This window comes from Magnolia sinica, chromosome 1 (genome assembly GCF_029962835.1).
Source record: "Magnolia sinica isolate HGM2019 chromosome 1, MsV1, whole genome shotgun sequence".
Taxonomy (NCBI): domain Eukaryota; kingdom Viridiplantae; phylum Streptophyta; class Magnoliopsida; order Magnoliales; family Magnoliaceae; genus Magnolia; species Magnolia sinica.
In genome coordinates, this window is record NC_080573.1 from 2364553 (window position 1) to 2378988 (window position 14436).

At 39.9% G+C, this 14436-nt stretch overlaps 1 protein-coding gene across 2 annotated transcripts; it reads left to right on the forward strand.

Annotated features, from left to right (window-relative positions):
- The first annotated feature begins 9238 nt into the window (after nucleotides 1–9238).
- On the forward strand, nucleotides 9239–13854 carry LOC131236500 (probable LRR receptor-like serine/threonine-protein kinase At3g47570). Of its 2 annotated transcripts, none has more exons than XM_058233741.1 (2): nucleotides 9239–12058; nucleotides 13394–13854. In XM_058233741.1, the coding sequence occupies exons 1-2, from the start codon at nucleotides 9379–9381 to the stop codon at nucleotides 13831–13833; spliced, it is 3120 nt and encodes a 1039-aa protein (XP_058089724.1). In that variant the 5' UTR covers nucleotides 9239–9378; the 3' UTR covers nucleotides 13834–13854. The 2 variants fall into 2 exon arrangements, with proteins under 2 accessions (XP_058089724.1, XP_058089730.1); XM_058233747.1 differs by lacking the exon at nucleotides 13394–13854 and adding an exon at nucleotides 12282–12896.
- Nucleotides 13855–14436: the final 582 nt, after the last annotated feature.

The window sequence follows — 14436 nt, forward strand, 5'->3', positions numbered from 1 at the left end:
TTCTCTACTCCCTTTTTATCTTTAATCTCCAAATCAAATTCTTGGAGTAGAAGGATCCATCTTATCAGGCGAGGCTTAGAATCATTCTTAGAAAGAAGATACTTGAGTGCCACATGATCTGTGTAGATAATGATCTTAGATCCGATCAAGTAGGACCTAAATTTGTCAAAGGCGAACACTACGGCTACGGAAAAGGAAACTCTGATGTTCTTGGGTGGAGGTAGGCTAGAGATAAGATCGATTTTTGCCTTATCTACCTCGATTCCCTTGGACGAGATGATATGCCCAAGGACAATTCCCTTCTGAACCATGAAATGACACTTCTCCCAATTAAGTACCAAGTTCTTTTCTTCACATCTTTTCAGCACACATTTAAGACTCTCTAAGCACTCGCTGAAAGATGAACCGAAAACAGAGAAATCGTCCATAAAGACCTCTAGATATTTCCCCACCATGTCAGAAAAGATACTCATCATACATCACTGAAAGGTGGCAGGGGCATTACATAATCCAAATGGCATCCTTCTGTAGGCAAAGGTGCCGTAGAGATATATAAATGTAGTCTTTTCCTGGTCCTGAGGGGCGATTTCAATCTAATTGTAGCCCGAATACCCGTCAAGGAAACAGTAATAGGAATGACCAGCTAGCCTTTCCAAGATTTGATCAATTAAGGGCAAAGGAAAGTGGTCCTTCCTCGTGACGGTATTTAGCTTCCTGTAGTCAATGCACATTTTCCAACCAGTAGTAACTCTAGTTGGCACGAATTCATTATTGGCATTGGCTACGATGGTGATCTCAGACTTCTTAGGAACCACCTGAGTTGGACTCACCCATTGACTATCGGATATGGGGTATATGATACCCACATCTAATAGTTTAAGAACCTCAGCCTTAACCACTTCCCTCATGTTTGGATTTAGTCTACGTTGTGATTGCCGAGTGGTCTTAGCATTATCCTCAAGATAAATGCCGTGAGTACAAATCGATGGGTTGATTCCCTTGAGGTCCGCTATCGTCCATCCAAGGGCTCCCTTATGCTCAATGAGAGTAGATATGAGCATACTCTCTTGTTCTTTCTCCAGGTGGGCAGAGATCACTACCGGGTATGTCTCATCTTGACCTAAATAGACATATTTCAAATCAGAAGGCAAAGGTTTTAGGTCAAGCTTCGGCTGCTTGAGGTTAGACGGTAGAGGTACTACATCAGTTTGGGGCAACTTTCAAATTGTGGCCTCCACCGGTTAACTTCAAGTACCGGTGCAGTATCACACAAGGCACATGTCTCCCTAATCATGTCATCATCAAAATCATGGGAGTGAGCCAGGCACGTCTCTAGAGGGTCAGAGGATAAGGTCAGAGGTGTCGTATCTTCCACTAAAGAGTCAATCATGTTAATGTCGTGGAAATCGTCATCATCCTCTAAGTTTCTGCCGTTATTGAAAAAGATGTTTGACTCCAATGTCATATTCCCAAAAGACATAGTCATGACACCATTCTTGCAATTGATAATTACGTTTGAAGTGGCAAGGAATGGGCGACCAAGAATGACGGGGATCTGAGTGCTCATGTTATTGATGGGTTCAGTGTCCAGGATGATAAAATCTACAGGGTAGTAAAATCTATCAACTTGGACCAACACATCCTCAATTATCCCTCTTGGTACACGAACAGAGTGATCAGCAAGTTGTAGTGTGGTTAGGGTGGGTTTTAATTCACCCAAACCTAACTGTTTGTATACCGAGTAGGGAATCAGATTGCCGCTCGCTCCTAAGTCAAGAAATGCATGATCAATTCGATGGTCCCCGATTACACATGATATGGTTGGGCTACCGGGATCTTTGAATTTCTGTGGCATGTCTTGCTTTAGGATGACACTTACTTTCTCGGTTAAGAAGATCTTCTTTTGAATACTCTGCCGTCGTTTGGTCGTGCATAAGTCTTTCAGGAATTTGGCATATGAAGGTATCTGTTTTACAATATCAAGTAGAGGAATGTTAACTTTCACTTGTTTCAACACCTCTAGGATATCCTGAGAGTTAAAGAGAGGTTTTGTTGCGACCAACCGTTAGGAAAATGGAGCAACTGGCTTTTCTAAAAGTTTCGGTTCTAATTTTTGTGGGGCCTCACTAGATCCATTATTATTATCCTCTTCTGGTTCTTGAGGCTTTTCGGGCCCAACCGGAAGGGTTTTATCAATGATCTTCCCACTCCTAAGAGTGGTGATGGATTTAGCGTGCCCCATTTGATTTGAAGAGCTGGGATCACTTGTCTTGTATTGCGGTTTAGGATTGGGGAGCGGTTGTGCAGGAAGCATCCCTTTTTCTATAGTCGTCATATGTGAATCCATCTTTTACATAAAGTCTCGCATTACATGGGTCAGCTCTTGCATGGAATTTTAAACCGATTCTTCTTGAGGTTTTCCCTGATTTGAATTTTGATTGAAGAAACTTTGAGGGGTAGCCGTTTGTCCATTTCTCCAACTAAAGTTTGGATGATTTTTCCAACTAGGATTGTACGTATTAGAGGTTGGTCCATTGAAAGGTCTTTGATAATTATTTATGGCATTGGATTGTTCATTCAACACTTCTCGTAAGGCGGGTATTGTAGGGCAATTTTCAGTTGTATGAATATTGCAATCACAGATGCCGCAAACACTTTCATTAGCCTTATCCTTCTTTCTTTCCATGGCCTCAACTTTCCTTATGAGCGTAGTCACTTTACACTTGAGATCATCCTCTTCTTTCAAGAGATATAATCCACTTTCTCCTTTAATTGAGTCGGCCTAGACGTGGTGTTCGACTTTGGGTAATAGTCCCATGATTGTGTTTTTTCAGCAAGACTATCGAGGTAATCCCATACCTCGTCAACATTTTTATTAATGAATTCTCCATTACACATTGTCTCGACCATTTGACGCATGGAAGATGTCAGTCCATCATAGAAAAAATTTGTAATGCGCCACGTTTCAAAATCGTGTTGTGGGCATGAACTGACCAAATCCTTGAACCTTTCCTAACATTGGTAAAATGTTTCATCCTCCTTTTCGGTGAAGTTCATGATTGCTTTTCTAAGGGTAATCATTTTATGATGTGGAAAAAATTTCTTTATAAATTCCCTTTGCATATCATTCCATGTGCCAATGGATCTAGGACGCAGTGAATGTAACCACGTCTTAGCCTTCTCTTTTAAGGAAAAAGGAAAGAGTCTCAGCCTGACTGTGTCCTCAGACACATTTTGAAAATATAAAGTGGCTCTGATCTTATCAAACTCTTTCAAATGTAAGTATGGTTCTTCAGATTCAAGCCCATGGAACTTAGGAAGGAGTTGGATAACCCCTGGCTTGATGTCCATATGTCCTGTATTTTCAGGAAAAATCATGCATGAGGGCGTACTCACCCTCGCTGGTTGTAAATAATCTCGTAAGGTACGTGGCGGGGGTGCTTAATACACCTCATTCTCATCCTGAATGTCCTCCACCCTAGGTTGGGGTAGAAGAGGTTAGTTTTCAGCCATCACTTCAATTAACTCAAGGGATTTCGAGTGGTGTCTAGTCCTGCGAGTGTTGTCACGGGCCCACTTGGGCATGAAACACTTGCAGCCCTCAATCAAATTTGAAACATAATCCTAAGAAAGGAAAAAAAAATCTAGAAAGAAAGAGAGAGTTGGAAAGAAGTTACCAAATTGAAAGCCCTAAGTAACAACACCTACAAAAAGAAAACAAACAAGTCAGTTTCTAAAGAGAATGTCTAGAATTAGAAAATCCTTAAAAGGGAAGATAGAAACAAACCAGTTTATAAAAGAAGAAATTCCTAAAAGAAAGTGAAAATTTCTAAAATAAATTAGGAAACTCCTAAATTAAAAAGTAAGTTACTAAAAAAGATCTGAAAAATTGAAAGTAGAAAAAGAACTCACCGAATTAGAAATTTCTATCTTAAAGGCCTACAAAATAGGAAAGTTAGTTTCTAAAAAAAAATTTTATAAGTAGAAAATTATGAAACAAAATTAGATTCTAAAAGAGTTAGAATTAGAAAGTTACTAAAAAAAAAAAAAACAAAAATAGAAAGTTAATTTCTAAAAAGGGAAATAACTAACCTAGTTTCTAAAAATAAAAGAGGAAGGTTTCTAAAAATAAACTATTTCCTATAAATAGGAAAATACTAGAATTAGAAAATTTCTAAAATTCAAACCCTAATTTTAAAAGTAGAAACAGTAGAGAAATTAGGAAGGAATTACCAATTTAGAAACTTATGTCAGGATCCTACAAAACAAGAAAACAAGTTAATTCTAGAAATCAAATAAAAATCTAAAACTAAAGTTAATCAAATTCTAATCTTAAACTAATTCTAAACCTAATTAATTTCAGAGAATCGCAATCGTCAGTCCCCGGCAACGGCGTCAAAAACTTGTTCATTCCCCAAGTATAGGGTTGTGATGTAGTAATAAACTCGGTAAGACCGAGGTCGAATCCTAAGGGACTGATACTTGTATGTTACCTGAAATTAGGTAGAAATACAACTAGCTTAAGATGAAATATAAATCCAATATAAAGTGATGAATAATGGTGAGAGATTAATCTAAAACTTAAGAGAAATCAGAGATAAGAGACTAGGGATTCAGAAGATCCACTTGTAGAGATCAGGGAGATCTTATGCCTGCTTCATAAATCATGAAAATTAAACTGAACTTCCTCTGATATAATTTTAAAGAGATGAAATGTATATGAATTAGAATGGATTCCATCACTAAACCATGCCCAGGAGACAAAGTCAACAAAGGAATTAAACTAATTACCAACCAATCAGATGATTATGAAGGTTAGGAAGGGTACCGTCATCTGACCATGCCCATGAGACGATAGTGAACAACAGGGCTTCCTGACGTCATAAACATAAAAGGAAAGGAACATGCTCAAAGCTATCACAGACCCATTGTAATTTTAGTCACAATAGACCATTAAAAACTACAAACATTCCCTTAATAATCAAACCACAATCAAGTTCAATTCACAATTAAATAGTTAAATCAACAAATAGAGTCTCTCATCTCACTACAAGCTTCACCTCTTAGCCCTAGCTAAGAGGCTTAGCCGATCACGGGCATGATTAGGCTAAATTCAAAATAAACAAAAGAAGAAGAAGAAAAGAAAAAGAAAAATCAGGTCCAACCCAAGCCTTGCTCACGTGCAGCCACCCATCTCCCTTGTTCTGGTCCAGCCTTCGCTACTCACTCTCCACGTTCCAACCAAGCTGTCAATCCCTGTCCTTCCTCTCCCCCTTCCCTGGTTCCCACCTCTCTCTCTCTTTTTATAGACACCAGGAGAGGTGTTGAAATCGTTGCTTGTGCGTAGCCAGAGGCGGTGGAAATCTTTACTCAGCCAGCGTGCGTAAGGACGCAAAACAGTTTGCGTTTGAATGAGTTTTGAGATGGATGAACGTCCTAAACTCCGATTTTGGCTTCTTGGTTGGGGTAAAGACCCACTTATAAGGATTTTGGATGGTTTGGATCAGCAATCCGGTAGTGATAAAGATCATGGAATGTCCCACAAGTCCCGGATTTCACGGACGCACGCGGGCTGCGTAAACAGAGCCCGAAACTATCGGCGCTGGACTCTCGGTGGGGCCCACTTACCTTGTCGCTTGAGAAATCCGACCCGTCCATTGGATTCCTCTCGGAATTTCAGTCAAGAAGGGGTGCTTTTACTCGGGTTTAGTGCGGTCCATCAAATTAAATCTTTCCACCGTCTGCCTTCAGTTTTGACGATAAAAAACCGACCTCCGATGTTTCTTACCATTTCACCACCTAGACCATGTTTATGGGGCCCTTTTAGGCCTGATGGATGGTCCCGATTATCTGGATCATCGACCATAGTGGCCCACAAGATCGAACCACAACCTCTGTTGCGAAACAGAGGTTCCGGCTTCGCGCTGTGATGGTCGGTGGGTCCCATACTGACAGTGATGGAGAAATCCACGCCGACCATTAGATTCCCAACGGAAAATCGTCTGGAAATGGTAAGATTTTATTGATTTTGATGTGGCCCACAAGATCTTCTTATTTCACCGATAATCATCCGTTCGGCTGAGATATTCACACGAATGCTTGCATGGTGGCAAAAATACACCTAGGAACTGGTGTTGGCCATCCTACAAATCAAATGGACCGCTCTGATTATCACTCCAGGCGTCTAGTGGGGCCCACTGGCCAAAACCGCAGCTGCGTAGTGAAGACGCTGGAGCGTTTTTGAAATTTTGAGAAGTTATCGGTCAGCGTAACGCTGACCGATTGGGACGATTGCGGTGCACGGCGAGTGCGTGCACATTGTGCACATGCACTCTCTTGAGTGGGACCCACTGAGATTTTTGTGAGAAATCCGTTCCGTCCATCCTTTTCCTCATCCACTTTAAGGTGTTGATAATGAAATTTAAGTATATTCAGATATCAGGCGGGCCCCAAATCAAGATTTTAGGGGCTGATCTGTCCGTTGGGCCACTTCCGGAGGGATCTGAGGGTTGAAATTCAACATGTACGGTTAATTTGTGGGTCCTTGGCCATGTATGAAGTTTTGAGCTGAACGGATGGTGGGAACCTCGTGATCTTGCATTCTGGCTGACTTTTAGGCCGCTTGAGCTTCAGTTTCTTGATTTTCGCAGATCCCTGGCGTGTAATTCCATCGATCTTGGTCCCCTGGAGTCCGTCCCTTGCCTTTAGTGTCATTAGAGCGTTAAATCCATGCTTTAAGCTTCTTTTTCAGTCCATGCTCGTAAGTATACTCTGCATCACAAACACGATTAAATCAGCCATTAAACAGTATTATGTCTGTAGATCCAGGTAATAACTGGGGTATAATATGCAATATTTGACCCTCAACATATATGTATCAATATATGGTGAGATAGAACATTTGCAAGTCTTTTCACATTGGATGAAGAGGAGGCAACTAGAAAACATAAGTCTATCCAACGGTCGATATCCAATGAGAAAATTCTTCTCCAATGGAGCCATCGATCAAAGAAGATTGTAGATCCATTCATCTTGTGCCATTTATATGGTGAGTAGCTCATCTGTTTTCTCAGTAGACTGTAAGTCGTTTCACATTGGATGACTATGGTTAACATAGGAAACACAAGTCTTGTGACCAGTAAGCATCAATGAGAAAATTCTTCTCTGATGGACCCTCAGTAGAAGAAGATTGTGTCACGCATACACCTAGTATTTGATGAGATAGGGCATTGACTTTCTTAATATACTCACACGGCTTTTCACATTGGATAAAGATGGGAAAGGACTTGGGAAACACAAGTGTCACCATTAGCGAGCACTCAATGAGATTGTGGATCCATTCATCTGTGCCGTGTGTATCAATTTATGGTATAGAACATTTGCACGTCTTCTCACATTGGATGAAGATGGGGCAACTAAAAAACACAATTCTATCTAGCAGTCAATATCCAATGAGAAAATTCTTCTCCAGTGGAGCCATCAATCAAACTCAAGACATTTTTTCACATTCGATGGAGAGTGACTAGGAAACACAAGTCTAGCCATCAATCAACAGCTAATGAGAAAATTCCTCTCCAATAGGGCTCTCAATAAAAAAAGAAGATTGTGTATCCATTCATCTGTGTGAGTTTAGAGTTTTTGGGTATTTGTTATTTTATTTTATTTTATTTATTCAGATAGGCATATATTGTGTACATCTCATGATTCTGGTGGCCGAGAGTAATGTATAAGCAAGTGAATAACTAATTATCCATTGGAGAATAACCTTATCTTACAAGGACCTATAAAGGCATATTTACTTGGACAAATGTATCAATAGCTACACAAATATTTGTATGTGGTCCTCTAATTATTTTATATGCATGCACATGTTAGTAATGATTTAATAAGCTACACAAGGTCTAACAAGACTATCTAATGACCATTTTACCATCCAAAGCAACCTAAACTAGCTAGTTGAATGGTCTTGATCATACATCAATATCAAAGTAACCGAGTCACCGAACTGGTTTGATCCGAGTTCGATTTGAGCTGGGTTCGATCCGAGTTGAGTCGAGCTAAGGCCAGCTCGAACTCAGCTCAAACTCATTTTCGAGCTCAAAAAATCAGCTTGACTCGGCAAACTCAGCTTCAAACTAAGTCAAATCAAGCCTTTTTGAGTCGAGTGGAGTGAGTGTACACCCCTACTCAAACATAGACATACGCTCTCCAAGATGTTACAATCGAAAACCAAGAGTGCTCCCCATCCGTAATAAGTTCCTGTGCAAGGATTCTGGGTGGGGTGCACTATGCTGTTTGTGAGAAATCCAACCTGTCCATCCATTTTTCAATCACATTTTAGGATATGCGACCAAAAATTAGGAGGATCCACAACTCAACTAGGCCATACAAGATAAAACAGTGGGAAAATGAATTCCTACCATTGAAACCTTCTTAGGCTCGGCTTGACCGTTTACAAGGTCATTTTTAGTGGGATGAAGTGAAAAAACCAAAAACTTAAGACTGATACAAACCCTTTGTGGCCATATAAATATTTCAACAGTGGTCACAAAATCCCCGATGTTTCCTCTTGTGTGACCCATTTTAGTCTTGGATCCACCTTATTTTTGGTAAAATATCCTAAAATGTGATTGAAAAACGGATGGATGGGTAGGATTTCTCACAAACAGTGTAGTGGGCTCCACTCAGAATCCTTGCCTGGGAAAGGCTTTCACAGTAAATCCGCGTCCATTACACAATCTATCGTAACAAATAATAATAATAATCCATATAAATGCGTACCTTTTGGGATCTTCTTAAGTACATGCACCTCTCGAAATATTTAAAACATAACACGTAAGTTTGGAAATAAGGAGAAAAAACGGTCTCTTACCCCTTGACCAAGATCAAACGATGGAATTGTGCCCTTAATGTTCCAAAATTGCAAATTTGCTCTTAGATTCTTTCTTTTTTATGCATATAACCCATTGCAATGCTAGGCATATGAAAGATCCTAGAAGGACCACGTAAAGTCCATTAATATAATTATATATTAATACACAAGGCTGTGAGGGGTTAAGCTTAGAGTAAATGGTTGTTTGACATAGCATTAGAGCAGCGAATTGCCCCAAATGGACGGTGACTGAGAAAAATCCCTCCCAAAGAAAAAAGTAGTAGAAAAAATGGCAGGTAGGGGCCGTAAGTCTATCAACGGGCCGGGCCTGGGGTAGTCTCTGTACGGATTTTAAAATCATTCGGTCCGGGCCTTCAGGCCGGCCCATTCAAAATTCCATTGACACCCCTAGTTGGCTGGGCAAGTCATCAATGAGTCCTGGTCTGTAGATAAAAGGAGAATCGATCCACTCTATATTTGTCATTCCTGCATTCACGAACTCGATCATGGAGCTACCGCCAATGAGCGTAAGAGCGTTTTGGTCCTTCCTTTTCCACACGATCCTTCTCTCTTCCGTGGAAGTACCATGGTTGTTGGGATCTGCTGCTAACTTCTCCAACGAAACCGATCGGCTTGCGTTGCTCGACTTCAAACATCTGATAACCGACGACCCTCACGGTTCCATGAGATCTTGGAACCATACTCTCCACTTCTGTCAGTGGCAAGGAGTCACATGCGGTCGCCAGCATCCTCATAGGGTCACTGCCTTGAACCTAACTCGCCAGAATTTGGTGGGCACCATATCTCGCTTCATAGCAAACCTCACCTTCCTCAGGATAATCCTTCTTCAAGGCAACAACTTTCATGGCGCGATTCCTCAGGAGATAGGTCGGTTGTTCCGCTTGCGGTATATTAGTCTGGTCAATAACTCATTCACTGGAGAAATTCCAGCAAATCTGACCCACTGTACACAACTCCAAGTCCTTCGTCTTTCCGGAAATCGACTCACAGGGAAGATTCCAACTGAGCTTGGCTCTCTATTGAAGCTCACGGACTTAAGACTTGCAGAGAATAATATTATAGGAAGCATCCCACCTTCACTTGGAAACCTTTCGTCTCTCTATCTTTTTTATCTCTCAGACAATAGTCTGGAGGGCAGTATACCAGATGAACTTCATCGATTGGTTAACTTAAACTTTCTTCTCTTAAGTGAAAATGAACTGTCAGGTACGATTCCACCAAGCCTATACAATCTCTCATCTCTTTATGGTTTGGACGTGGGAGAGAACAGATTGCATGGAAACCTCGCACCTAACTTAGGCCTCACTCTTCCTAATCTCCAAAACCTTTATGCCGGAGCAAACCAATTCACAGGACCCATACCAGTGTCATTACCCAATGCTTCTGGACTCGTAATTATCGACCTTGGTCGCAATAGTTTTAGCGGATCTGTGCCTCTGAATTTTGGAAGCCTCAAGGGTCTCTCCTTCTTAGGTTTGGCGGAAAATGAGCTTGGAATTGGGAAAGCACGTGACTTGGGTTTTCTCGATTCTTTGACCAATTGCAGTAGGTTGCGAGGTCTGGGAATAGACACAAATCATCTCAGTGGTGAGTTGCCAGACTCCATTGCTAATCTTTCAACTCAACTGACGATACTATCTTTTGGAAGAAACAGGATATTTGGAAGCATCCCATCTGGAATTCAGAATCTTGTCAACTTAACAGTGTTGGCTATGGAAGATAACTTGTTAACAGGTACGATTCCTGTTGGTGTTGTGAAGCTTAAAAAGGTGGGAATACTTTCCTTTGGTAGAAATGAATTATCAGGGCAAATTCCGTCTTCCTTAGATAACATCACCAGATTATACATACTCAGTTTACAAGAAAACAATCTATCGGGGAGCATACCTTCAACTCTTGGTAATTGCAAAAACTTGCAATTCATGTACCTGGACAATAATAACTTTAATGGTAGCTTACCCAAACAAGTTTTCAGCATTATATCTCTGATTGAAGTCCGAGCTCAAAACAATTTTTTAACTGATATGCCATATGAAGCCGGTGACTTGAAAGCTCTTGGAAGATTGTTTCTTTCTAATAATAATTTGTCGGGAAAAATTCCAAGCTGGCTAGGCAATTGTCTCAGCCTAGAGTATCTCTGGTTGGATGGGAACTTCTTTCAAGGATCAATTCCTCCAGCATTTAGTACTCTAAGAGGCCTTCAATCCCTGGATCTTTCACGCAACAACTTGTCTGGAAAGATTCCGCAGTACCTGGAGAACCTTTCAGCTTTGAATTATCTAAATCTATCTTTCAATAATTTTGAGGGTGAATTACCAGAACAAGGGGTCTTCAGAAACGCCAGTGAAGTTTCAGTGCTCGGAAATAGTAAGCTTTGTGGGGGCGTTCCAGAATTACAATTGCCTCCATGCCCTAGCCAAGATTTCAAGAAACGTGGGATGTCACTCGCTTCAAAAGTGAAAATCTCAATAATTGTTGCTGTCCTGTGTCTTATTTCATTATCATGTTTCCTTACCAGTCTTTATTGGGTAAGAAAGTCAAGAAGAAAATCTTCTGCTGTGCCTTCTGCGGAGGATCCTTTCATGAACCTGTCTTATGCAGAGCTCTTTAAAGCAACAGATGGGTTCTCTTCTTCAAATCTGATTGGCACGGGAACTTTTGGTTCTGTGTATAAAGGAATGCTAGATCGAGATGGAACTCTTATCGCCGTCAAAGTGCTCAACCTTCTGCAACAAGGAGCTCTGGGGAGCTTCATGGCTGAATGCGAAGCCTTGAGAAACATTAAGCATCGGAATCTTATTAAAGTCTTAACTTGTTGCTCAAGCACTGATTTTAAGGGAAACGACTTCAAGGCTTTAGTTTTTGAGTACATGCTCAATGGAAGTCTAGAGAAGTGGTTGCACAAAGATGAGCATGACCAATTCAGAAGGAATTTAAATTTTATTGAAAGGCTAAATATAGCTATTGATGTAGCTTTTGTATTGGATTATCTACATCACCATTGCCAAACACCAGTCGTTCATCGTGATTTAAAACCGAGTAACATTCTTCTTGATAATGACATGATTGCTCATGTGAGTGACTTCGGGTTAGCGAGGTTCATATCTGAAGTCACTCAATCCAGCTCGGTTGGCATAAAGGGATCTATTGGCTACATCGCTCCAGGTAACAATTTCATCTATTTCCTTTTACTATTATTTCACAAAGAAAGTGGAGACCAAAAAAATCAAGTGGATCTAATTAATTATTAAGTGGATCATGCCATAGAAAACAATGATATATATATATATATATATATATATATATATATGTGAGGTTCTCTTGATGGTTGGATCAACCTAATTTTTGGAGTATCCCTTCTTTTTTTTTGGGTGGATGGCCATGCTAGACAGGGGAGGTGTCATGTTAAAGCTTTTGAGGATGGGAAGTTGTCAACCATTTCCAAATGGTTTTCTAGCCCCACACATGCTTACTTTGGCATGTGGAACAGGTAGCTTTAGTATGAACCATATGCAAAAGTAGGCCCATCAAATCATTAGAGCAGTTTTAAGAGGCATGCTAAATATACTCATTCAAATGACATATTTGGCCTCCCGGATGAGTGAACTGTCTGCACATCTTATACCTGGGGAGCATCCCACATTCACATCTCCCACAAAGTTACCTTGTTAGCACTATTTTGCCTGTGGGGTAAACTTCTTATTTCTAACATATAGTTATAAGGCTTCAACTAGAATGGATATCACTTAACATAGTGAATATATATTTAGTTAGATAAGCAATGTTCACAAAGGATGTTGCATGTCAACTTTCACATGCAATGCTTTCTTTTCTATTTATAAAGTTTCATGCATTCTCATATCTGTATATCACTTGTGTGGAAAGAGCGGTGATCCTCTGTTCCTGTGAAACAGAAATTTCTAATTCCCTGCATTTTGATTTGACCAAGTCATCGCTAATGACATCATCACTGCTGCATTAAAGAGCCGTAAGCCTATATCAAAATGAACCTAATTTTATCTAAATCCAGTTCATAAAAAAAGTCCTTAAGAGGACCCACACCCAGCGAGATTCAAAACTTGATGGCATCAAAATCTCATTGATTTTAAAGATCTAGATATACAAAGTGGTACTCACTGGCACCCCACATGAATAACACCATAATAAGGTATAGGTATGAAGAATTCTTTTCTGATAATGCCTTTAGTTAAGATGTGAAATCATAACAATAACTTGTGTGTGTGTGTGTGTATAATTAGGGTGTTGAGTTCTTTTATTTGAGTAGTAGAGCCTTGTTCAATGTAGAACATCTTTGCAAGGACTTACAAGTTCACAAAATAGCAATTGATGTTAGCAATTTAGATATTAAAAAAATGCCAATTACTTGGTTGAATAGTATATTTCTTATCACTCTCCTCAGTCTCTCTCAAAATTCAACCTTTGATATTATTCACATATGAATGATCACTTACATTCCAATATGAGATGTATGAATTACAGAGTACGCGATGGGCGGTGAAGCATCTACACAAGGAGATGTTTACAGCTATGGAATCCTTCTATTGGAGATGATCACTGGGAAGGGACCAACTGATGACATGTTTAAGGACAATCTAAGCCTTCATCATTTCGCTACGTTGGCTTTGCCTGAACGGGTACTGGAGATTGTAGATCCATTTCTCTTGGAAGAAACCAAAGTTACTCAAGACAGCAGAAATGATATCAATACAAAAGATAGAATGCAGGACTGCTTGATTTCAATGGTCAAAATCGGTGTGTTGTGTTCCACAGAATCTCCAAAAAAACGAATGGGGATGAAAGATGTTGTCAATAAAATGCACGCAATCAAGGACTTATATCTCGGGGCCAGGATTCACCGAGACATACAAGTTACATCGGGGTTGTCAGGTGAAGGTCCATCCTATCTCAGTCATTACTGAGATGTTATTGGTAGTTATATTAAGAAAAACTTCAAAATAAAAAGTGTTCGTTTGATACTTTTTTTAACAAGCTCTAGATCTTTCTTTTTTTTTCTTTTTTTTTTCCTACTCTTGGCCTAGGAGTGCGCTTGTATTGATGGTGAATATATGACGATGCTTTTCTTTTTCTTTCTTTTATTTCATGTTCAGCTAACATGAATGTACCAAGTCAAAGACATCATCTTATTACAATAAAAATACTATTTGGTCATTGAGATGTTTAATAGCTAAAGCATTTTATTCAACCCTTTGCAAAATGCCATCACAATCCAATGGAAGTGCTTCAGCAATTGGAGTAGCAACTGGAGAGTAACATGAGGACGTATTCATGAGTCCCATTAAAAAATTATGTTGTTTTGCCTGATGAATTGAAACATTGCTCTACTTCAAATATCCATATATAGATAGACCACCAACAAGATGGTTTGAATCTGTTTTTGGAGTGTAGCAGTGTTGCCTAGCTTCTTTGGTGTGGTGCAATAGACAGTCTAGTCCTGATTTTTTTTAAAAAGGAGCTAGTGTGCTGTGGTTTGTTTGGATGGGTGCTTTTTGGTTTGTTGAATG

Coding starts and splice junctions, on each gene's coding strand:
- LOC131236500 (XM_058233741.1), top strand. CDS start 9,379: ATGGAGCTACCGCCAATGAGCGTAAGAGCGTTTTGGTCCTTCCTTTTC. Junction 12,059..13,393: donor TATTGGCTACATCGCTCCAG/GTAACAATTTCA, acceptor TATGAATTACAG/AGTACGCGATGGGCGGTGAA.